Source organism: Mastigoproctus giganteus, chromosome 1 (assembly GCF_048544385.1).
Source record: "Mastigoproctus giganteus isolate SK-2022 chromosome 1, ASM4854438v1, whole genome shotgun sequence".
NCBI lineage: Eukaryota > Metazoa > Arthropoda > Arachnida > Uropygi > Thelyphonidae > Mastigoproctus > Mastigoproctus giganteus.
In genome coordinates, this window is record NC_143575.1 from 234,258,777 (window position 1) to 234,285,756 (window position 26,980).

The following is a 26,980-nucleotide window of genomic DNA, read 5'->3' on the forward strand; positions in this document are numbered from 1 at the left end:
AATCATTGAAGAAGTTAAAGGTGCACACCAAAACAGAAGAAATTATGTAGTATTCCTTTACCAATGGTGTTAAAAAACCTAAAGAAAATAGAAGATGCTTCTGAAGCTGGGATGACACTAAAAAGAAGAAAGGTGATGTGGTGCAAAGCATAAAGATTTGAAGAAAGAACTAAATGAGGTTTTTCCACCAAATGAGGACAATGAATATACCAATATTGGGTCCTCCTGTAACAAAAGGCTGATTGTTTCACACTGAGCCTTAGTATCAGTGATTTTAAATGTAGCAATGGTTAACTTGACAAGGAGAAAACTATACATTGGTTGGTCTGTGCGACCAATTCTTGGCAAATATGAAACAAAGGACATTTTCAACATGGATGAGATAGGAGTGTTTTACACTTTGTTTCCCAATAAAATATTAGATTTTCACGGTGAAACCTGCCATCAGGAAAAAACTGAGCGAATTGAGGGTGGCTGTGCTGATGTGGCCAGGAAGACTTGCCCCAGTGATTGGCAAGTCTTCCTGGCTGAGACGTTTAAAAGAGTGACCACTCTTCCCTGTATTTCATTTTCATATATGCCTGTTAGTAACTACTAATCATTTGAATGGCATGAATATAATCAAATGAATCAATTATAAATTCTCAATTAAGTCCACCACTAATAATACTTGCAGTGGGGGATCCACCAACATTTGAAGGGCAACACTTTTGAACAAATGATGTTATTCATGCAGTAGAGGAGTAGTTGGACAAACAGCAAGTTCTGCATAGGGGGGGTCTAGAAAAGATGAGGGAAAATTACACCTAGCTCTTAGGATGCAGCCCTCAGAAGTGACCATGTTTAATGAAAGTCTATTCATTTTCAGGTTGCTTCACTCTTTCTTTAGGTAGGCCAGAAAAATTTAAAATACTCCTGGTACAGAAGTATTACCTGACACTAATTGATAAAACCTAATAATACAAATAACTTATATGCAATAAAACATATATTAAATACATTGCTAAAAGTCTCTGGAAGTTGTTTAGGATGACTTTCATCAGTAGCAACATACAATTTTATATCACATGGGTAAACACCTAATATAAGTTTGCAAAAAAGTTGTCATCTGTGAGCACGATACTGTTTCTTCCAAAGCAATAACATTATATCATAACCTAGTGTACTAGGAGTGTATACTCATGTTGCCATCTGTCTAAAATCCTCAGATCTTAATCATCTGAAAGATGGGGATATCGCCCAAACATCTGTTTTTTTTTTTTAAAGATGTAATGGACAGTAGTTTGAAAAATTAAGACATATCCAGAATTCTTTATCACATAGAAAATAAACAAGAAAAACTTCAATATTTAGATTTCAAGTAAGGTTACTTTGGTGCAATATACAACTAAAAAAGGTAAAATTTTATTTTATTGTGATGTGTGCATAATGATGTCAAAATAAACGAAATTACTACAGATGACATTAAGCACAAGGTTAAAACATTTTAAAAGCCAAAAACGGAGAAATGATGCAGTGAATGGTACATACACTGTAGCAGAAAACACAAAGGTAGCTGATTGGTGATATTTTACAGCATTGTGAATACTAATGGAATGACTACTGTGAAAAGCAACAAGAAAAAAAAAAAAAAAAAAAACAACCATCAAATTCGTGTATTTGGTCTTATTGAAATGCATTTTAAATAGCTGAAGATAATCTTGTGTTTATTTTCTTTTTCTGAATTATTATTAGCAGTACAAACTGGCTAATTTTTATAGTGGCAGGGTCAAAGCATATACTTCTCTTGTAAACATAGCACTACACAGCATTACACTTGTTTCTGGTCATTGCACACAGTTTTGTATATCATTACAGAGAACCATGGCGGAGTTGAACTAATGTTTAGGAGGGCTGCTTGACATAAGACATGTCCACATATACTTCTCTTGTAAGAATAATAATAATATGAAAAAAGATTTCCTTCTCGTTTTCTGTCATACATGTCTACCTCCACAGATGGAATATATCCTTGGCCAAAGTTGTTAAGGTAATTATGAATCAGTTGGTCAGGTCTCTTTCTCTCTAAACTTATTATACAATGACATAGAGAAACAGTGTTGCTGTTTGTTTTGGGATAACACTACAATGAATGAATAAAGAGTAATTATAAACTCATTGTAAACTCTGTTAGTCCACTAATTAGCAATAAGTGAGAACATTTATGATGTTTATAAAATTGATGAATATTGCTAAAACTTTTAAAGTTTATAACAACAATCTTCATAATCATAATAATTATGATCACTACCAACACAAGTTAAATTTCTAAACAAAAAACCAAACAGTTTTAGAATTTTGGAATAACAACATAGGAAACAAAATTAAAATTTAACAAAAAACTTTAAACAAAACAAAATTAAACAAAAAAAATAATTTTTTTTAACAAAATTGGGACTTAAGCAGGAATAATATTTTTGCAAAGTTCCATTACAGCAAAGTTTTATTTGCTTATTGCTTCCTTTTAATATCAGGATCTAATAATTTATCATATATTTGAAAACTATTAAAAATCAACAGAAGTTTTCAAAACTTCACCTATGGTCTGAAGATAATGATAGCAGCCCACTATCGGGTGCTGGGTCCCAAATTATTTTCTGAACTTCTTTGAATTTAGGATGAGAAGCATCTCCGACCAGTCCAAGAATAGCACTTTCACTAGTTGTTAGCCATGCTCCAGCTGCTTTCATTCTTTCAAAAGCATACATCCTATATTGGAAAAAAAAAAAAAAAAAAAGTGCAAAACAAATTCATAATGGATCGGGAAAAGGATATCCTGATAAATGATATAGTAATAAAGAAAAGGAAACAACTTCTCTGCATTGTAACTGGCTTTATATTCACCACAATTACTGCCCTTCCCTGTGGATTCTCTTCAGTGGGGATGAAAAATAAAGAAAACTATTTACATATTCACAAAATAAAACTCATAATACAGAAAAAGAATGAAAGTAAATACCTCAGATGGGAAGTTGACTATCCTGGTGAAGGCCAAACTAAACCTATTTCAAAAATGGGTCTTCAGTCAAGCTAAACAGGAGCAGAATTCTGATTGGCTAGGCTGTTTGTTTTGGTCCCTTGTGTCAATTTTATAAAAATCCAGCCAATAACAGGATAGTGGTTACAGGCTGGATATTTAATCTGGCAGACATTCTAAACTATTAAAACTCCCCTCCTTTGTTTGGCTCAAATGAGAATCCAAAAGAAGAGCGTTTTATATTTCCATGCTCCCGAGCCGCTTCCGGTTCTGGATCACATGGAAATATTGAGCATGCGCCTGGTCAGCCACGTGTGCTGTGAGGCTATTACTTAAGGATGTGTTGCTTAAACATCATTGTTGTTGAGAAAGGAGGCGGAAGCCTCCTAAAGCTTCAGTCAATGTTTTATCGCTTTTAATTTTATTGTATTTTAAATATTTTATTATATTTTAATTTTTATTGCATATTTTATTTTGTAAATCAGTTTTTTGCATATATTATTTTACAGTGTAGTATCGTTTGGTACATTTTATAGTTTTCAGTATTAAACCATTATAGTTAAACGGTTGGCGTTTTTGTTTTAAATTTTGGAGAATCCAGTTCTCAGACCATATTAGTTTCAGCCTTTGTCAGCCAGTTAACCTCCTAGCAAAGATTGTTATTCATTCTTTTTTGTATTATTAAATTTATTTTGTGTATTATGTACAGTTATCTTTATTTTAAAAGCACACATCCTAAGTTCTCCAGGATCCATGGAGAAGGCTTGATACATATGACACACACATAGTACCAGTTATAATGCAATGAAGTGCTGCCTTTTGATTATTATTAAAACAAAAGAAAACTTAATCTATAGGCCAAAACTCTTTGACATTGGGAACAGGATACATAAAACTTCTTAGAAACAGCACTCAGTTGCAAAAATGAAAAAAAAAAAACTTAAAATATACACATTCAAGTAATATTTATTAAAAATATAAAATTAATATTATAGAGAACGTATCTTCAAACAAGCCTATGGGGCTGGGAAATTCCATACTGCAATAATTAGACTCACACACCAGACAAGCAATTAAAAATTTTACTATAAAATAAAATACTATGATACAATATCGGGAGCCTAAACTATTACAATACAATAAAATAAATTACGATAAAACAATTAAAAACAATACTAAAATCGTTAAAATTTTGCTAAAATACCGAAACTTTCGGAGACTGCTTTCAACAGTGTACTATTACTGCAGTGACATATCCTTAAGTAGCAGACCCATGGCACTCAAACACGTGATTCACCAGGCACATGGTCGGCATTCCCCACATGCGCATCGGAAATGGTTCAGGAGTGTGGCAAACGGAACCAGTCATCCCGTCTGAGGCCAACCGCCTCAAACAGGGGGTGTAAGCGCATACCCCTGTCCCTGTTAATAGTATTATGACTGGATAAACCGATTTGCAAGCTCTTGAGCCACTTGTGTTCCCAAAATCCATGGGCACGGTCAGTAATGACTGCGTCCTGAGGGGAGATCCGATGTTGCTTCTCCCAGAAATGCTCTGCCACAGCAGACCTCACATAGTTTGCAGTCTTAATAGTTGTCATGTGCTCCCCCAGACGGTCTTTTAAATGCTGCCCCGTCTCCCCCACATAATACTCCTCACAATCCGGGCACTTGATCTCATAGACCACAGCGGGTCTGACACTCCTGCAATGCCCGTACAACACGTTCTGAAAGGCCCGGATAGTAAGCAATGTATGCAGTAGCCACAGGGGCAGGCGACTCCCTACGATTGGACTCTACCCTATTAATATATTTGTCTAAGACCCTTTGGGGGTACCCACACTTTCTGAGGTCTGCTGCGACTCTACAAATTTCCATTTCCTTGTCCTCGGGGGATACTACAGTGGGTCCACACCCTATTCAACAACGCCCTGGCTACACTATTCTTATGTTGATAAGCCTGTGCCGAGCTGTAATGAACATACTAGCTACGGCACATTGGCTTTCTATAGATTGTTGTCTTTATTCTAGGCCCATCTTTGCTAACCAGGACATCCAGAAACGGGAGGGACCCAGCTGTTTCCACCTCCGAGGTAAATTGTATAAATGGGGAGAAGCTGTTAAGTAAATTGAGCACTTCATCTTCCTTCCCCTTTTTTATAATGGTGAACGTATCGTCCACATATCTCCTCCACTCGCGCATGGGGAAATCCAACTGATGAAACACCCTGGTTTCTAGTTCCTTCATGGCCAAATTGGCCACGATGGGGGAACCTATGGCTGTGCCATGGACCTGCTTATACATAACATTTTGAAAAATCATGGTAGTGCTAGCGAGGCAGAACTCTACGCCTTTACAGATATCATCGATACTTAATAAACATGTTACCTGCTGACAAAGGCAGATCTACAGTTATACTGAACAAAGAAGATTATTGTGCAAAAGCTCTAGATCTTTTACAGGATACCAATGTATATAAACTTACCCGTCGAAATCCGTTAGCTGGTTTGGAGAGACAAGTTAATAGCATTATACAAGGCTGGCATAAGGCAGGCAAAATATCTAACGAAGTTTAATGGACTCTACATGCCTCAGGATGTCGAATATCCCGGTTCTACGGCCTCCAAAAGATGCACAAGGTGGGTGTTCCACTGACACCAATAGTATCGTTTGTGGGTAGTCCAACTTATGCCTTATCGGAATTTTTAGTATCCCCATTAGACACAGGGTGCATTGTGTAAAATTGGCCTTGGAACAGGATGATACCTTAAGTACTAGATGTTTATTAAGTATCGATGTAAAGGCATAGAGTTCTGCCTTGCTAGCACTACCATGATTTTTCAAAATGTTATGTATATGCAGGTCCATGGCACGGCCATGGGTTCCCCATCAGTGCCATTGTGGCCAATTTGGCCATGGAGGAACTAAAAACCAGAGCGTTTCATCAGTTGGATTTCCCCATGCGCGAGTGGAGGAGATATGTGTATGATACGTTCACCATTATAAAAAAGGGGAAGGAAGATGAAGTGCTCAATTTACTTAACAGCTTCTCCCCATCTATACAATTTACCTCTGAGGTGGAAACAGTTGGGTCCCTCCCGTTTCTGGATGTCCTGGTTAGCAGTTGTTATTTGGTTTTTAGGAGCATTGGCAACTAAGGCCATATTGCTCCCCTGGTTAGCAGAGATGGGCCTAGAATAAAGACAACAATCTATAGAAAGCCAATGTGCCGTAGCCAGTATGTTCATTACAGCTCGGCACAGGCTTATCAACATAAGAATAGTGTAGCCAGGGCGTTGTTGAATAGGGTGTGGACCCACTGTAGTACCCCCGAGGATAAGGAAATGGAAATTTGTAGAGTCACGGCACCCCTCAGCAAGTGTGGGTATCCCTAGAGGGTCTTAGACATATATTAATAGGGTAGAGTCCAATCATAGGGAGTCGCCTGCCCCTGTGGCTACTGCATACATTCCTTACTATCCAGGCCTTTCAGAACGCATTGTATGGGCATTGCGGGAGTGTCAGACCCGGTGTGTGAAACTTCCGGGACGGAGGTTGCACATAGTGGTGTCTCGAGTCAAAGATCCCGTAGCCCAAGACTCTACTAGTAGTGTGGTCTATGAGATCAAGTGCCCGGATTGTGAGGAGTGTTATGTGGGGGAGATGGGGTGGTGTTTAAAAGACCGTCTGGGAGAGTACATGATCACTATCAAGACTGCAAACTATGCGAGGACTGCTGTGGCAGAGCATTTCTGGGAGAAGCAACATCGGATCTCCCCTGAGGACACGGCCATTACTGACCGTGCCCTTGGATTTTGGGAACGCAAGTGGCTCGAGAGCTTGCGAATCAGTTCATCCAGTCATAATACTATTAAGAGGGACAGGGGTATGCATTTACACCCCCCCTGTTTGAGATGGTTGTCCTCAGATGGGATGACCGGTTTTGTTTGACACGTTCCCGAGCAGTCTCTGAAAGCTTCGGTATTTTAGCAAAATTTTAACAATTTTAGTATTGTTTTTAATTGTTTTATCGTAATTTATTTTATTGTATTGTAATAGTTTAGTCTCCCGATATTGTATCATAGTACAGGAAACCCTTGATTAATGCGGTTTTAATTAGTGCGCAAACTTTTTTTGATACTATCCCCTTAATATATGCGTTATCAAATTTGATTAGTGCGCTGTTTTTTTCTTGCGGTGCTTGGCAACTCACAACGGCGCCTAAAGCAGCAAATACGTGATACGCACTCACCAGGGTCTTCTAACTTAAATGAATGGGAATCGACTCCAAAATGCTCGACAGCAGCACCCCATACCACTCTGAAATTGAAATTTGCTCTGGTAACTCATATTCTTTTATTCTTTTATTATTAATATTAAACTTCTTTAATATTATGATATTAAAGAAGCAGTTGAGAACATACACAAATCGTGGGAAGAAATGACGAACAGCTGCATGAGAGCTGTCTGGCAGAATCTTTTGCCTGAATGCGCAAATGATTTTTGCGGTTTCATTAATCCTGTCAACAAAGTTATTGATGAAATTACTACAATTGGAAAAGACCTCGGCTTTGAGGAAGTAGATTCAGAAAACGTTAGAGAATTATTGGAATCGCATTCAAAAGACTTAAGTAACGACGATCTTCTTGAAATTGAGCATCAACATGCATACGAGGAAGAAGACGAAAATGAAGCAGAAGAAAAGCAATTTGCTCCCAAAGAAATTTCATTCAAAAAACTTGAACTATTTAATACACTTTAAAAAGCAAAAGAACTCTTACTAGAGATTGATCCAGATGCAGAGAGAAGCATGAACGTTCGTTGAGGGTTAGATAAAGCAAATTGATTGTTATCGCAAAATCATGGAGGAAATAAAGAAAGCTACCACTGTTCAATTGAAGTTAGATAAGTTTTTTTTGCAAAAAATAAAATTTAAATCATACTATCTTTTTTAAAATTTATTCCATAATAATTTAAGAACTATGCAGTGCATTATAGGTACGTATTGAGTAAGAAAAAATATATTTTTACAATTTCATAATTTTCAAGGATTCATTATAATTATTCCCATTGTTTCTTAAGTTTGATTAGTGCGGTTTTAATATGTGCGGTATATTTCAAGGATTCATTAACCGCACTAATCAAGGGTTTCCTGTATTTTATTATATTTTATTTTTGTATTTTATAGTAAAATTTTTAATCGCTTGGCTGGTGTTTGAGTCTAATTATTGCAGTATTATAGAGAACAGTTTAGAACTTATATTAAAAATGCTAAAATTAAAAGTTTTTTTTATTTATTTATTTTGTCTAATGCAGCTTTTGGTGTCAGAATGGAGCTTTCACATTTTTAATAGTACCATATAAAAAAAAAACTGCTATGTCAGCAAGACCTGATGTAGCTGAGTGGTCACTGCAAGAGTGTAGCAGTACACATGTTTCAGATGACCTTGGTTCAAGCCCATATGACTCCCAAATATGGTAATGATATTGTGTTCTTGTTGAATTAGTTGTAAACTCCTCTGGCTTATGTGGTCATGCCAAAGTGTAAACATCGAAGATGCATCCAAAAGAAGGAAAGGGAGAGAAGGGAAAGAATAGTATGAGCAGTGGCAAAATGCTACAAGGAAGCAAGCTTATGAGCATCAGCAAAAAAAAATAAATAAAATAAATAAATAAATAAATAAAATAAAAATTAACTCACTTCAGTAGATCAAAAAGACAGAAGGGGTGGGAAAAAAAGGAAAAGTACATGTTAAAGGGAGGTTGTTTGTTTATGGGCTTTATGGCGCAAGGTAAAGGAAGGAAAGGAGAAGAATAAGGTAGTGAAAATAGATTCCCACATTACTCATCAGGAAAGGGGAGAAAAGGGAAGTGATATTCAAAGATACACTCTCATTTCTATTAAAAGGCATGTCCAGTGCTGTGCATAGATTTGAACCAACAATAGACCTCAATGTCCCATGCATTGAGGTCTATTGAGGTCTATCAATAATTTGAACATCACCTGAAGAGAGGTTATGTACCTCCTGTCAACAGTGTGTCACAACCACTGATTGGACACTGCCAGTAGATGTAACATGCTTTTAGTCTTCAAGCGGCAGATAGCTTCTTCAGCATAGCTCACATTATGATCCCTGCATGATATACAATAAACTATTCCATTATTCTGTAACATATGTATAAATGTTTCTAAAGGAGGCGATACAATCTGTAATTATCTACCCAGGATTTTTACTGTATTATAATATATACACTATTCTAGCAGTTCCTTAAGATAAAATCTAATTCATACTTGTAAATTTACATAATACATGATAAAAATAATGGATATAGTGGGCAGCACTTAACAAGGCAGTTGTTTATTTTATGCATCTCCATTCAGCTTATTATATTTTTGTAAAAGACAAAGGCAAATGATGCATCTTATGTCATGTCTATAAATTAGATTTTCAAAAAATCTGCTTTTTTATTGGCAAGTTTGAAATTCTGTTTGTATGTGAACTGCAGTGCTCTCAGTCCTTACTTTGGTGGGGAGGGTGAACAATTAGTTATTTTAAAATGGTGGTTAAAAAGAAGATGCATCCTGTGCATTATTATTTTTATTTATTTAATTGTTTTAATGAAGACCACAAATGAGAAAGGCATCAGAACCTACAGTACTTAGTACCATGCATGGGTCGAAGGCAAAGAAGAGAAAATACTATGGTCTCAGCCATAAATTTCTGTAGATTGCAATATTCGTGAAATTGTGAATGAAGATTGTTCCAGAAAACGGAAGATGAAGGGATAAAACAAGGAAGACAAAAAGTTGGTTCTGTGAGTTTGGAGCTGGACAGTATTCAATCATGGGGGAACAGATTTAAGATTTGTACCGAGTAAATTATTTAGAAGAAAAGTAAAGCCAGGAGCAAAAGAGAAAAACCTAGTTTTTCAGATGCAGAGGAAGCAATATTTGTAATGTGTTTATGCCAAGAGAGATCAGAAGACAGGGTGTTCCCTAATAGAGATATGTGATCTAGAAATTTGAATGTCATCAAAGATAAGCACAGTAGCAGTAAACACATTTTTGCAAGACGTAAGGCAGAACTGAGTATTAAAGGGACTGAAATTAACTAAACTATCTTTGCTCCAATGAAGAATTACCTGAAGATTAGCATTTAAGGAACTGATAATGAATATTCAAGAAATTGAAGCTGTTTGTGCAGGGCAAGTTTTTTCACACTGGAAGGTGGAATTCAATGTACTATTGTAAGAAAAACTATGGATAGGAATCCCAGTAAGCAGAAGGTCATTAATATACAAGAGGAAAAGAGTGGGAGAATGAATTGAACCTTGGGAAATACCAGTATTATTAGAGAAGTTATAAGACAAAGAGCCATCTACCATCACCTGGAGAGAGTAGTATACAAGAAAACAAGATACCCAATTACAAAAAAAGTTGGCAATCCATAAGATGAAGATGGATAACAAAGCCAGTATATCACCAGTGGACTGACCCTGATGGAATCCATATTGGTGATCATTAATCAGATGGAAGGTTTCAAGATAGTTTAGGAGTTGGAGGTTAATGGATTTCTCCATTACTTAAGGAATAAAGGTAAGTATGCTGGAATGTAATTGAATGGGAAGTATTTATCAACCTTTTTAGGAACTGGATGGATATGAACAAATTTCCAAGCAGAAGGGAAAACAGCAGTAGAATAAAAAGTGTAAGCAATACAGGAGCAAACTCAGAAGCACAGGTTTTGGGATTTTGATTTGATTTGATTTGGTTTTTTATGGCGCATTGGCAGCTAAGGCCATAATGCGCCAAGTCAAACAGGTTTTGGGAACAAGAAGAGAAATACCATTAGGACTTGGAGCTTTCTTGGCATTAAGGTTGTTCAATGTTCTTCTGACATCCTTTTGATGGAAGACCACAGCAGACATTGAGTGAAGTGTACTGAAAATGGTAGGAGATAGTTTACCTAGATGACCAATAACAACAGTTAGAAAAAAAAAAAAAAAAAAAAACGAATAGCAAATGCTTAGAAAACGGTACTCACCTTGTATAAATCTGCAATAAAATTTTTTTGGTAGATGGTGGTTAAATTTAGGTTAGAAGAAGCATTAAAAAGAACTAAGGGGGGAAATTGGGTGAAAATATTTTAAAACAGATTTTAAAATGAGCGCAAGGAAGTAGAAATGCAGATCTCCAATCCTTGGTTGTCATAAAGAGGTTAAAAAAACGTAAATGAAAAAAGAGAGAAGACCGGTGGTGCCAATAGTCGTTAAGAAGGACTTTCGTGAGTAAACCGTCATCAGTTGGCAAATGGAAGAAAAGTGAGCGCGTGTTGTATTTAAAGTTATCTAAACTCCCACGATGCTCTTTTTGACACGTGGGAACTTTAGCCGCAAGAGGTTCCAAGCCGGTGAAAGGAAGTTTAGCGTTAATAATGTTGAGATCAGAATGGTGTCGGTACCATTCGATGGTGAGGGCTTCATATTGAAGAATTCTGTAGCTCGATCTAAGTTTAATAATAGTGATGGCGGAGTCAACAAGGGGGGTATTAGCATTAGCATTAGTAGAGGCATTTGATGCAAGAAAGCAAGCTTATGCAGCATCAGCCAAAAAAAAAAAAAAAAAACCACTTCCACTTCACCCCTCTGTTCGTTCAAAATACCTGTCCAGCTGAGCCTTAAACTTATTTAGGCTATCAACCTCCACCACAAGGGATGGAAGTCTGTTCCACCAACCAACCACCCGCTGGCTAAAGGCAAATTTCCGCACGTCTATCCTACATCTGTCTTTCCTCAATTTGAATTTATGCCCTCTCAGGTGATTATTCTGAGCTAGAGGAAGAATCCCATCAGCATTGAGCATGCTTAAACCATTCAAGGCTTTATACACCTCTATCAGATCACCTCGCTGGTGCCTGGTCTCCAGACACTGTAATTTGCAAAACTTAAGCCTTTCTTCGTAAGAGCACCCCTTTGTTCCATTCACTAATCTTGTTGCCCTTCTCTGTACTCGTTCCAGCAGCTCTACATCCTTCTTGAAATGAAGCCTCCAGACCTGTATACAGTACTCTAGGTGTGGCCTGACCATCGCCTTATACAATGGAATAATCACCTCCTTATCCCTGCTGGAAAAATTCCTGTATATCATTGACAATACTCCATGAGCTACTCTTGCAGCCCGTCTGCACTGCTCAGAGAACTTCATATCTGCCTGCACAACCACCCCCAAGTCCCTTTCATTCTCTACCACTGTCAGTGTTGTACCATAGAGTTGATACGTTGCTCTGGGGTTGCTGTTTCCCATGTGTAGTACTTTACATTTGTCAATGTTAAACTTCATTTGCCACCTCTCAGCCCATCTGCTCAACCTTTCCAGATCCTGTTGCAGAAGCATAGTGTCAGTAGTGTCCTTGACAACCCTGCCAACCTTTGTATCGTCTGCAAACTTGGACATTAATCCCGATATACCATCATCAATATCATTTATAAATACAGAAAACAATAATGGACCCAACACTGAGCCCTGAGGGACTCCACTAATAACATCAGTCCACGATGAGCAGTGTCCATTGATTACCACTCTCTGTCTTCTCCCCCTCAACCACCCCTTTATCCATAGCAGCAATTTGCCTCCAATGTCACACTGCTCCAATTTGTGTAGCAGTCTTCCATGTGCAACAGTATCAAAAGCCTTTCTAAGATCCAAGTATATAATATCAAAGTTATTCCCTGCATCCAGTTCTTTTGTGACTGCATCATAGTATCCAATCAAGTTGGTCAGGCAAGACTTCCCCTTAACAAAACCATGCTGTGTCTGAGCTATAACTGAAGTCTTGTCTAAATGATCCTGCAGTGCGTCTTTAACCAGTGCCTCCATTAATTTTCCTGGAACAGAAGTCAAGCTCACAGGTCTATAATTACTTGTCAGCCTTTGATCCTCCTTTGTGAATTGGGGTCACATTTGCACATTTCCAGTCTATGGGTACCTCCCCTGAGTCCAAGGAAGCTCTCATAATTATGGCTAAGGGTTTGCTTACTTCCTTTGCTGCCTCCTTTAATATAACTGGATAGATCCCATCCACCCCGGGTGCCTTTCTTGTGTTTATCTTCAACAGTTTCTCCTCCACTTTACTCCCAGTTATTTTAAGATTCTGTAACTTACTGCTAGAGTTGAATACACCTCTGGCATTCCCCTCGCTGAATAACTCCTCATGTGTGAATGTCGATGCAAAATATTCATTTAGTTTGTTAGCCACCTGAGCGGGATCATCAACACTTGACCCATCAATATCAAGTGGACCAATCTGATTCATCCCTTTCCTTCTAGAGTTTACATAAGTAAAGAACTCTTTGCTGTTTTTCTTTGCATCCCTTGCCAAGGATTTCTCGTAATCTGCCTTTGCCTGCCTAACCTCCTTTGTAACTTGGATAGGAAACTTGTATCTATCATAGGCTTCTGTGTCATGTGTTAATTTGTAAGTATCCCATGCATTTTTCTTCTCTGCCATATGCCTCATTAGTTCATCTGACATCCATTTTGGCCTAAACATTTTGGGTGTGGTTGTGGGTTTGAATAGGTTGTTAACTCAGTGCAGGATTGACTTGTCTTGAAACTGTTGAAGTGGTAGTATGCGCGGGTATTGGAAGTTGTGGAGGAACCGAATTTGGTGATAGTGCTGCCGATGTAACAGGTGTCGCAGTTTGGCTGACATTTTATGAGATATATTAAGTTATTGAGATCATTGATGGGATATTTGTGTGTATCTTTGTAAGAATTAAATAGGGAACCTAGTTTATTGTAAGTGGAGAAGGTGAGGGAGATGTCGGTATCTTTGAATGTACGTCGGAATTGTGCTGCGAGTTCACTATGGTAAGGGAGAACTATGCGAGTATTTGTCTTGTGACTGTGTCTGGTGGGATTATTAATACTGTTTTTAACGGTGGATATTGTGTGTTGGATGAGTTGAGGGGGATAGCTCCTGGCTATGAATTTATCAGTAAGGTATTGAAGTTCATTGTGTAGATCATTTTGTGAAGAGGTGAATTTGATAGCGTTGTAGATTTGGTTGTGTAGGATGGCTTTTTTGGTACTAAGGGGATGATGTGAAGTGAAATGTAGATATTTACCGGTGTGCGTATTTTTTCTGAAAATCTTGGTATTTAAATTTGTGTCCGTTGTATAAATAGTAAGATTAAGAAAATTAATCTGGTTGTCCGTTGCGATTTCGAGGGTAAGGTTTAGCCTGTCATGTATTGTATTGAATTTTTAAAAAAGATTGTCTGTGGTTGTTCTGTTGCCTATTATTAGGATATCATCGGCGTAGCGGATGTATAATTTAATTTCAGAGGGGAAAGGTTGTAAAATTTGGTTTTCAATAGTAGCGAGATAAATTTCAGAAAGGGGGGCAGAAATGCCTAAACCCATTGGTAAACCAAATGTTTGTCGATAAATTTTATTGTTGAATCTAAAATATCTAGCGTCTAGTAAAAGAGTGGTAAGTTCAAGGATGCGGTCAACTGAAAGAGAGGTACGTTCCGTTAAAGTGTCATCAGCTGTTAGAAGTACGCATAATGCTTGTAGGGTGAAAGGGATATGCACATTAGTGTATAGGGATATGACGTCAAAAGAAGCTAATACGTCTTCGTCGGATATGGTGGTGTTGCTGATTTTTTGGAATGCTTGGTTGGTATTATTAATTTTGAATGTAGAGAATTGAGTGAGCGGGGATATAATTTTGACAAGGAAGGTGGATAAATTAGCAAAAGCTGATTTACTAAAAGAAACGATAGGTCTTAGTGGGTGGCCAGGTTTGTGTAACTTGGTTATTCCAAACATGTGGGGCAGAATGCTGTTGCGAATACCTATCTGTTGTAATGAAAGAGGTTGATTTCTTTGTTCTGTCTTTGTTCTGTCATATTAGCTTCTTTTGACGTCATATCCCTATACACTAATGTGCATATCCCTTTCACCCTACAAGCATTACACGTACTTCTAACAGCTGATGACACTTTAACGGAACGTACCTCTCTTTCAGTTGACCACATCCTTGAACTTGCCACTCTTTTACTAGACACTAGATATTTTAGATTCAACAATAAAATTTATCGACAAACATTTGGTTTACCAATGGGTTTAGGCATTTCTGCCCCCTTTTCTGAAATTTATCTCGCTACTATTGAAAACCAAATTTTACAACCTTTCCCCTCTGAAATTAAATTACACATCCGCTACGCCAATGATATCCTAATAATAGGCAACAGAACAACCATAGACAATCTTTTTTTAAAATTCAATACAATACATGACAGGCTAAACCTACCCTCGAAATCGCAACAGACAACCAGATTAATTTTCTTAATCTTACTATTTATACAAAGGACACAAATTTAAATACCAAGATTTTCAGAAAAAATACGCACACCAGTAAATATCTACATTTCACTTCACATCATCCCCTTAGTACCAAAAAAGCCATCCTACACAACCAAATCTACAACGCTATCAAATTCACCTCTTCACAAAATGATCTACACAATGAACTTCAATACCTTACTGATAAATTCATAGCCAGGAGCTATCCCCCTCAACTCATCCTACACACAATATCCACAGTATCCAACACAGTATTAATAATCCCACCAGACACAGTCACAAGACAAATACTCGCATAGTTCTCCCTTACCATAGTGAACTCGCAGCACAATTCCGACGTACATTCAAAGATACAGACATCTCCCTCACCTTCTCCACTTACAATAAACTAGGTTCCCTATTTAATTCTTACAAAGATACACACAAATATCCCATCAATGATCTCAATAACTTAATATATCTCATAAAATGTCAACCAAACTGCGACACCTGTTACATCGGTAGCACTACCACCAAATTCGGTTCCTCCACAACTTCCAATACCTGCGCATACTACCACTTCATCAGTTTCAAGACAAGTCAATCCTGCACTGAGTTAACAACCTATTCAAACCCACAACCACACCCCCCTTGTTGACTCCGCCATCACTATTATTAAACTTAGATCGAGCTACAGAATTCTTCAATATGAAGCCCTCACCATCGAATGGTACCGACACCATTCTGATCTCAACATTATTAATGCTAAACTTCCCTTCAACCTTTCACCGGCTTGGAACCTCTTGCGGCTAAAGTTCTCACGTGTCAAAAAGAGCATCATGGGAGTTTAGATAACTTTAAATACAACATGCGCTCACTTTTCTTCCATTTGCCAACTGATGACGGTTTACTCACGAAAGTCCTTCGTAACGACTATTGGCACCACCGGTCTTCTCTCTTTTTTCATTTACGTTTTTTAACCTCTTTATGACAACCAAGGATTGGAGATCTGCATTTCCACTTCCTTGCACTCATTTTAAAATCTGTTTAAAATATTTTCACCCCATTTCCCGCCTTAGTTCTTTTTAATGCTTCTTCCAACCTAAATTTAACCACCATCTACCAAAAAAAAAAAAAATTTTATTGCAGATTTATACAAGGTGAGTACCGTTTTCTAAGCATTTGCTATTCATTTTTTAGTCAGATTTATCACGGTATTATAAGGTTACTATAATTTCACTATTGTCAACAGTTAGAAGAAAATAGGATGCTATATAAGATGCTATAAGTTGGTTTTATCTTTAGCTGAGGAGGCAAAAGAGCCATCAGATTTTAACAGTATGGCTGGGAAAAGTTGCGGCCAATATATTTGGCAAGAGATCAGAATGCTTAACCACCATTTGGACAAGAAGAAAATTTTCTTCTCTTAGCTTGTTCAAAATCTGGTTTATATTGAGTAATACCTGCTTTACAACTGTTGTGGGCTTTATCATAGTTTGAAAATGAACCTAGAGATTTGGATGCTAGCCAATTCTGATATGCAACATTTTTATCTTGAACAGCCTTAGCACATTTATTGGTAAACCAGTTTAGATAAAGGACAAGTTTTTAAGGTGGAGTGTGGAATATACAATTTCATCTTCACAAAAATGATTTCACTGACACGATGTGAGCAAACACTGACACCAGAAGATTTAAAACAGTAATCCAAACAAGAAAAAAGAAGAATAGAAATCTCACAGATCATCCAATTTTGATTTCTTGTAATGCCAAACACCACAAGGCTGAGAATGGCCACAAGAGAAAGGCTCCATTGAAGAAGAGACCATCACCAAGTTGTAATTTGTGGTGCCTACAGAACCACTCATTTTGACTGTGTACTCTGACAGGGTTGTTCATGAGAAAAAGATCAAAGTACTGGATGTGTGATTGGAATTATCTGGTGTGTTCTGGTAAGTAAATTAACAATCTATGCGAAGTCATTCGTAATTGCAGTTGGGTCTGTTCAACTAGAAAAGTGAAGCCAGCTGGAGTTATGAACATTAAAATCACCTAAGAAAGTTACCTCACTGTTAGAAAAGTTGGACTGGAGAAAGTCGAGCTTCAAAGAAAGGAAGCAAAGAGTTCAAGTGATTAGTGTAGGGGGGGAGAGAGAGAGAGAAGTAACAGATGAATTTGACAGAATGAGGTAGAGAGTTTAAGTCAGAGAAGACTACAAAGAAGATATTCCAAATTACTGTCTCTCTCAGCAAATATCAGAGCAGACATATGCTCAAGTACCACTTCTGAAGTGAAAAGAATCATGTAGCGAATAATTAGGACAACTGAGATGAGTAGTGATTGAGGCAACTGATAACTGGAATTCTGTCAACCCTTCAGTTTTTTCTGTCAGTAATGGGTATTCAAAGAATTTTGTTGTTAAAATGCAATAAAATGCCTATGTGGGTCTGAAATTTATTTGAGAGAAAATAATTTGAAAAGGAAAGAAATAAAAGTCAATAAGCACAAGTAATTTTACTGAATTTTCTCGTAACCTTTTCTCCTTAATAGAAGACAATTATCCTGTAGCACAGTAGTTCCCAACCAGTGTGCAACAAGATTATGAAAAACTCCATTACGTTCAATAGCAATCAATATTTAGGTGCATCTAAATATTGATTGCTATTGAATGTAATGGAGTTTTAACTTGAGTGTTAAAAGATTGGAATTACTGTCTTAGAGGATGGTTTAGCATTGGCAGAGGCATATGATGCAAGAAAGCAAACTTAGAATCAGCCAAAAAAAAAAAAAAAAAAACTCACTTCCCATTTCACTCCAAAAGTTTGCCCAGTTCTTCCTTGAATTTATTTAAGCTATCAACTTCCACAACAAGATTGATGGAAGTCTGTTCCAACAATCAACTACCCACTGGCTAAAGGAAAACTTCAGCACATCTATTCTACAACTGTCTTTCCTCAATTTGAATTTCTTTTTTTTTATTTTATTTGAATTTATTAAATTAATGCCCCCTCAGGTTCATAATCTGAGACAGATTATGAACCTGAGGGGGCCTTATACACCTCAAATTATACACTCAAGGCCTTATACACCTCAAATTACATCACCTCGCAGGTGCCTAGTCTCCAGTTGCTGAAATTTGCACAATTTATGCTTTTTACGGTTAGAGCACCCCCTTTGTTCTCCTTGCCAATCTTGTTGCCCTTCTCTATACTCGCTCTAGCAATTCTCCATCCTTCCTAAAATGAGGTCTCCAGACTTGTATGCAGTACTCAAGCAGTGGCCTGAGCATTGCCTTATACAAAGGGATAATCACCTAATTATCCCTGCCACCAAACTTCCTGTATATCATTGACAAGATCACATGACTTGCTCTGTTTGTTTGTTTGTTATTTGGTTTTTAGGAGCATTAGCAACTAAGCCCATATTGCTCCGGAGTTATGCGGTGGTCATTCCGACCTTTCCGCATCCTCCGTATTTGGTGGTCACGGGCTCGAACCCCGGTCTAATCAAGAAGCGTGTGCTACGCACTGCTGCTCCTGCCCATCTGGCTACGAAGGCGCCGACTTGGTCTGGTAGCCTGTCTGCACTGCTCATAAAACTTCATATTTTTTTATCCATTAATTCTGAGCCACCTCCAGAAGCTGCTTATCTTTCTGAAAATTCACTACTCTTTAAATAATGACAGAGAGACTGTCATTATCAGATAGATAAAGCAGTTTTTCTATTTCATTCTCCATTAATTTTTTTTAGGATTTCTTTTCTGAATATTTCGCCCTCTTCCATTTCAGCATTTATAACTCTTAATGAATATTAAGAGTATGAATGCTCTGTTCTATCTCAGTATCTCTAAGCATTATTACTATGGTACATATGCCATAGTAATAATATTCACAGGTAAAAGCTTTTTAAATAACAGATAAAAATATACTTTTAAGTGATACTCATGAGCACATACAATAATCTTATATTTTCTTATTATGTGATGCAGAGCGGAACGGAAAATAAAAATAAAAAGTTACAGTTAAAACAGGTTTAATGTTAAAATACATACAGTAAACAGTAATACAAAAAGAGCTTTCAGAGAGTATGTTGCCCTTCATCAGTTTTTAACCATTAATCTAAAAGTCTAGGAATACAAAACCTATGTGTGTGTGTGTGTGATGGTAGTCATTTATGGTGAACTGTGTGATGCAACAATTAGCTACTAGAAGGCAAAACTTGTGGCTATGACATATGGGAACATTGTGAATGCCAACGTTTGTCAGCTATAAGGATGGTTTCTTCAGTAATAGGATGGACATGACATCCTCTGCTTCTGTTAAATGAAGTATTAGAGCACAAGATGTGCAGTGTCTCCAACCAGGCGTGGCACTGGTAATGGCAGAACCAATCAATAACCATGACATCGCGGCATGGGTCAATGTCGTGCTGTGTCGACCAGAAGTGCTCAGTAATGGCCGAGTGTTCTACATCTGCTCTACGTGTTTAGAAACACATTTGCTGAGTCTTCTGCCAGTTTCCTTGACGAAGCAACTAGTGCAGTCACGGCAAGAAATTCGGTAGACTATTCCACTCTGCAGCAAGATGGGTACTGGTGTTTTTACTTTGAAGACAAGGGATCGTAAATTCCTGCCTGGGAGTTGCAAGCACTTTATCCCATGAGATTTTAAGACCCTAGAAACCTGCTGTGATAGGTTCGTGTAGTATGAGATAAAGGTGGTCGCAGCAGAGTCATTACTGTGAACAGTCCTGTAGGTCACGGGCCTGTAGTAGATTATACAAAAATCTATTACAAACTCTAACTGAATACGGTGCAATGAAACTGAGTAGTACAAAGGATGCATAAGCACTATTCAACAAATGTCTGAAGTACACATGCTCAGTGTGTTAACTCTGTCTAAGACTAACTCAGGATCAAGTGAAATATCCTGGTAAAGTTCCTCCAGTTGTTGAGAGCATTCAATAACTTCAGTGATCAAAAGGCATTGTCAGCAGAAAGAGAAAAGTGAGGCCAACAAACAACGGTGCACGTGTTAACATGTCAATTATGATATTTTTCCAAATCTGTGAAATTGTAATCATGTTGCAAGTACTGACCAACAGACTCCTAAATAAAAAATAATCTGGCAATATTTTCAAATGCAGCAGAGCCTAAGCAAATGCACCCAAGAAATTTTAGAGTTAATATTTGCAATTTTTCCATTGTTTTTTCTATTTTTGCAATTTTTCAAGGAAATTCTGCAGTTCTTCAAAATATCTGGTTTATATGAGGCCAATTTTCACCTCCATGTTTATGTTAATAAATAAATAATGTTCTGTTTATGCTCTATCATGACCAGATAAATCAGAGGAATCCATAAGTGATCATTTTGACAAGAATACGATCATAGGCTATATTTAGCAGTCACATGCAATACTACACTCCCACACTGGCCACTTAACTACATCACAAGCAGAATACACAAATATGGGCAATGGAAAATCTGCACAATCTCATTAATGGAGACCACACACACACACGCGTGAGAAACTATTACCCATTTCCTCACTGATACGGATTTGAATGTCATCTAGTGCACTTTGGAGAAAATTTCATCCCATTTCTCCAAGAACAAGTGACATTGACACATCAGATTAACGGTCACAATGTGCATATGCAGTAACATGTCAGTGCAAACAGCTAAACAGAGTAACGCCGACTGCAACAATTAATGTGCTATTATTTTAATTATTTAAATAACTAACCTGATACTAGTTTTGTATCAATTGTAGTAATTTACCTACTGAATCATTCTGAACAAAGCAGCAACTATTACAAGCAAAACTATCTCTGATGATCATTCTTTTAACCAAACTAATATGTGGTTAAATCTGATCAGCTTATTTGATCATTAAAATGCTAACACATTAATTATTACCATATTATTATATATGGTTAGTGACACTGGCATCTGTTGCTAATGCTACAAGCAAAAGTAAGGATCCCAAGAAAGAATAAAATTGGATGTAATCCTTCTACTTGATTTTGGTAAAGGATGACAGACTAAATTCTAGGAATTGTTTATAGTATAGTTTGTTTATTTCACAGAAATCATCCTTATACCGGTGATGTTTCTTTATTTCATTAACATAAAGCTTTGAAGGAAGTGTCTAGCCATTTAGTCTCCAAACAGGAGACAAAGAATTTGCTGTTTTTTTTTTTTTTTTTAATTCACTGTTCATCTGCTTTCCTTTCTAGTAAAGTATCACTGTCTTTTTTTTGTGTATTCACCACAAAATTAATGGTAGCATCATTACTATGTTATGCTATATTTATGTTTATAATACCCATAGATATGTTTAATTTTAATACAATTTTTGAAAAAATTTTCATTGCTTTTAATAGAATGTAAAAAACACTGAAGCTGCCAAAAACAGTGCTATCTACCAAAATGGCTCCCTGTTATAACAGGACTCTTTACTGTAATTACCTTTCAAACACTATTTTTCTTACCTGTCAACCATAGTTCTAGAAGAGCAACCATCTACAATAACATGAACACCAAAACCTTGTTCAAGGAGTGATAATACTGTCCCTTGGACACAAACATGAGCTTCAATACCACATAATATGATATTCCTCACTTCAGAAGTATTGTTTCTTAAAATATTTAAAACTTCTTTAGTTAGCATGGAAAACTGAGTCTTAGATATAGGCGTAACATCAGGATAATCCTTTAAACCTAATTCAGGAACTGTAGAACCAAGACCTGAAAATAACAAATGCCATATTTGTCACAATTTTATATACTAAAGTTCCATCTATATTGTAATAGTACAGTAACTGTATATCCAGTAGCTGTATATTGTAACAGTACGATATACTATTACTGGATTTATAAACTATAATAATATGAGCTGGTGAAAATCATAGTGGTCATCAATTTAATAAAAAAAAACACAAATAAATAAAAAAAAAAACAAATAATAAAAAAAACCAAACAAATAAATAAATAAAAAAAAACAGAGAGACTGGTGCCCATTCCTTTTATTTTACAAGAAAACTAAGCCTCAACTAAGTTCCACAAGGACAACACAGTGAATAAAAATTATAAACTATTCAGGTACAGTTGTTAACTCAGTACGGTTATCTTATGATGTTATTTCATGATGTAAAGATTACCTTTACATTGTAAAAATGTTAGTTCTGACTGTTTGAGGAAATCATATTTACGCATTACTATGATTATTTTCCAGGTAATTTCCAAATTTTAAAACTTTTAAAGCTTAGTAAACCAACTTAACATTATCTAAATTACTACAGAATCTTTTTTGGATACTTCTTCAAACAGGCCTCTGAGGTTGGGTATATTCATACCCAACCTCAGAGGTACTTTTTTGGATAACCTTAAAGTTAGTAATGGTAACATTCATATTATTTCAAATGTAGGTTTATTATTATGAACATCAATGAAGCAAAAGTAAGCAAACCTTTAGCCATAATTATGAGAGTTTCTTTAGACTCAGGGGGCATCCCCATGGACAGGAGGTGTACAAATGTATCACCAATTCACAAAGAGGGTTCAAAATGTGACAAGTAACTATAGACCTGTTAGTTTAACTTGTGTTGGATAAAGGGATGGTTGAGTGGGAGACAATCAGTGGACACTGTGGACTGTTCGTGGACAAATGTTATTAGTGGAGTTCCCCAGGGTTCAGTGCTGGGCCCATTGTTTGTTTTGTGTATTCATCAATGATATTGATGAAGGTATATCAGGCTTAATGTCAAAGTTTGCAGATGATACAAAGGTTGGCATGGTTGTTAATGACAGTATGCTACTCCAACTGGATCTAGATAAGTTGGGCAAATGGGCTGAGAAGTGCCAACTGAAGTTTAACGTTGACAAATGCAAAGTACTGTACATAGGTAGCAATAATCCACTTGACTGAGTGTAGCAATACACTCAGTCAAGTGTAAAAGACCTGGGGATAATTGTGCAGTCAGATATGAAGTTTGCTGAGCAGTGCAGACAGGCTGCCAGGGCAGGTCACGGAGCCTTGTTAATGATATATAGGAATTTTGCTAGCAGGGACAGCAAGGTGATTATCCCATTATACAAGGCAATGGTCAGGCCACACCTTGAGTACTGTGTACAGGTCTGGAGGCCTAAAGGATGTAGAGTTGCTAGAATGAGTACAAAGAAGGGCAACAAGATTGGTGAGGGAAACAAAGCGATGCTCTTACCAAGAAAGGCTTATGTTCTGCAAATTGCAGCATATGGGGAATAGGCACATGCGAGGTGATCAGATTGAGATGTATATGGCCTTGAATGGGTTGAGTAAGCTGAATGCTGATGGGATTTTCTCTTGCTCAGATTAAGAACCTGAGGGGGCATAGATTCAAACTGAGGAAAGACTTGTAGAATAGATGTGCAGAAATTTGCCTTTAGCCAGCGGGTAAAGGCAAATTTCCACACATCTATTCTATGGGACGGGGAGGTGATTGGTGGAACAGACTTCCATCTATTGTTGTGGAAGTTGATAGCCTAAATAAATTTAAGGCTGAGCTGGACAGGCATTTGAAATGAATGGAGGGGTGAAATGGGAGGAGTTTTTTTTTTTTTTTTTTTAATGCTACTACTAATGTGTTGAAAGTTTAATAACTCTTCAAAAGATCTGATATCTCAACAACAAAAATTTGCTCAGTCATGAAAAGCATCGAGATGAAAAAGTAATGCTAAATTTGCTATTGGCTAACCAGATTAAATGTTTTCATACATTTGGCAGGTTCACCACCTTATGAAGCTAGAATGAACTGCCATTTAAATAATGTGGTGTATCTACCAAGTATATGAAAACTTAATCTGGTTAACCAATAGTAGACTTATTTGTTATATACTATAAATGTGGAGGAACACCAATGCTCTTGCCAGTGTATCACACATTGGCAAGGGCAATGCAGCACACATATGCAAATATGCATCTTGTTTCAAGTTTGCTATGGTAATCATAAGATCTGGAATGAAATAGCTTGTATGAGTAAAATAGGTAAATGATTGCAATCTGGGTGAAAATGTTAATAACTATTAAAATATATATGATATATTTAATTTGTTTTTAATAAACAAACACATTCAATTCAATTGTATTGTCAATTGTGAAATTCCTTCAGTTAAAATGAAGTTCATTCGAGTGGTTTCATGGCACACTAAAGTTTGTTGTATTAGTAATGGCTACGTGGCTTATGCTGCACCAGCCAGAAAAAAAATAATAATAATAATAAAAGAAAAGAAAATACACAACCTATGTTTCCCTCCTCCCATAGTAATTATCCAGCTGACCTTCGAATTTCCCCAAACTGTCAGCCTCTACCACCCATGTACATAACTTATTCCAGTAATTTATAATAAAATTTTTTCGATCCAGTCTAAACATCTCCCCCCCCCCGTAACTTGAATTTATGGCCCATAGTTCTAGAATCATTTATAACCATGAATATTTTATCCTCATTCATTTTACTTTTGCCTCTCAGAGCCTTAAACACCTCAATCAAGTCTCCTCTAAGGTGTCTAGTTTCCAAGCTCTGCAACCCACATACTCAAAGACTTTCCTCATATGGACACCCTTTTGCCAATCTCACCAGGAGCATTTTCACCAGGAGGTTTTTGGACCCTTTCAAGAAGCTCAATGTCTTTCTTTAGGTGCAGTCTCTATACTTGAACACAGTATTCTAAGTGTGGTCTAACAAGAGCCTTATATAATGGGATTATGACACCCTTATCTCTACTAGCAAATGTTCAATCAATCATTGATAGGCCACCATGGGCCTTTCTTGCAACCTCTCTACAATGCTTGGAGAACTTCATGTCTGACCGTATCATAACACCCAAGTCCCTTTCCTCCACTACTGGCTTTAGTTCCACTCCAAGTATAAGTTATTTTTGGGTTACTGTCCCCAGGTGTAATACCTTACACTTTGCTGGATTAAAACATAGCTGTCATTATTCTGACCATCCCTGAAGCCAATCTAGATCACTCTGGAGAAGCTCTGATTGGAGATTATCATCAACTACTCTACCAATCTTTACACATCTGCAAATTTAGACATCACGTCCTCTACCCACACCCTTCATCAATGTCATTTTATGAAAAGCAAAATCAATTGGTGCTAATCCTGATAATTGGGAACCCCACTTCTTAAATTAAAATACTATATCGAGAACTGAGCCATAACATCTTGTTTATACTGGCCACCAGGTCAGGGTTTATAATAAAGCGTGCATACAATCATTAACCTTATTTAGAGATCACGCGATCATGAACAGTCCACTAAACGAGCGTGTGCTACTACACTCTCGCCCCCGACCGCTCGGCTACGTCCTCCCCCTTTCCTCTTGTTGCGCATAGTGGAACTGAATCTTCACTCTTCTCGTCAGTTGCATTTGAGGGTGTAGTCTCCGGGTAACAATTAACGAACCGTGCATTTTTTGTTGCACTGCAAGAGCTGTCTCTCCACATGGGCGCCTCCTCCATTAACTAGTATATCGGCTACAATGAAACAAGTCTAGTAGAATTATATTCTCCTCCTGCTCCGATGGCCGAACAAGCATAAACGGAAATATATTACTGCATCTTGACACAGAAACCGTGCAATTTATCTTTCGTTTGATTTATTTAAGGCATAATAACTAAATTTACCTTTGGGATACTGCTCAGTAACTACAACAGGAATATCAAGAAGTTTAGCAGTTCTGAGTAATCTGTTTGCTACTGTTACAATCTGTGGAAAATACTGAATATTATTCCGGAATTTTTCTTGCAAATCACATAACAAAACTGCACTTTGCTTTGGAACAAGAGTACCTAACCTACACATTGAAGCCATTTTTACAAATAAATTGCTGAGTTCCACGCCGATTAAATACCTTAATATCTCATAAAAATAAGCGACCTCTAGTTCTATAAATAAGGAAGATAGATAGCCTCGCACAAAATGCAAAATTGTTGAATCAGCAAGTTTGTAGTAAGAGTCGCAGGTGTCAATTGAAATAAGATATATCATCTACCCTGTTCGGGCACGAACACATACGTCAGAAGAGTTTACAAATAAGAATCTTGACAAGAATACAATCATTATCATATTAAGTGAGCACGAACCGACAATAATCTCGAATCGAACGTGTGCTCCTGCACTTTCGGACTGTCCACTGAGCAACATCAAGCCTGCGATCTACTATAAAAAAGATGTGGGAGGGGGAGCAAATAGGCCGAGAGTTTTTTCTACCAGGGAAGTATCATTAAAAAGGGGAAAACTATATAAATAAAGCCTTTTCTATTATGTGTGACAGAACTGCGACTGCTATTTCCAGGCTATTTTAAATGGCCTGGAGGATGATGAAATAGTAATGTGGTCTAGGTCAAGTGCCAAATCCACTAAGGCTATGAGGAGTCAGGGTTATGTCTAAAAAATGCATGCATTCTTCTGTCGTTTTGCATATTTGTTAGACGAAAAATTCGAGTTTGGTAAATAAAATTAGAAGTTCCAGAGACGGCATGTCAAATAGTACCTACTTTATATTAATTACTTACACGCTACAAAGAAATATATCCAGACCTTAATCTTCTTGATCTA

General features: G+C 37.1%; 1 protein-coding gene across 1 annotated transcript in view; it reads right to left on the reverse strand.

Moving 5' to 3' along the window:
* LOC150091645 (isochorismatase domain-containing protein 2-like) overlaps positions 1-26,228 on the reverse strand; it is a 57,614-nt gene extending 31,386 nt beyond the window's left edge. The window contains exons 1-3 of the mRNA XM_090384951.1: positions 26,047-26,228; positions 21,863-22,118; positions 2,578-2,748 (exon numbers count right to left, since the gene is read on the reverse strand). Coding sequence (XP_090241077.1) covers positions 2,578-2,748; positions 21,863-22,118; positions 26,047-26,224 — 605 coding nt within the window. The 5' untranslated portion in view covers positions 26,225-26,228. The remainder of the gene's footprint in view (positions 1-2,577; positions 2,749-21,862; positions 22,119-26,046) is intronic.
* Positions 26,229-26,980: the final 752 nt, after the last annotated feature.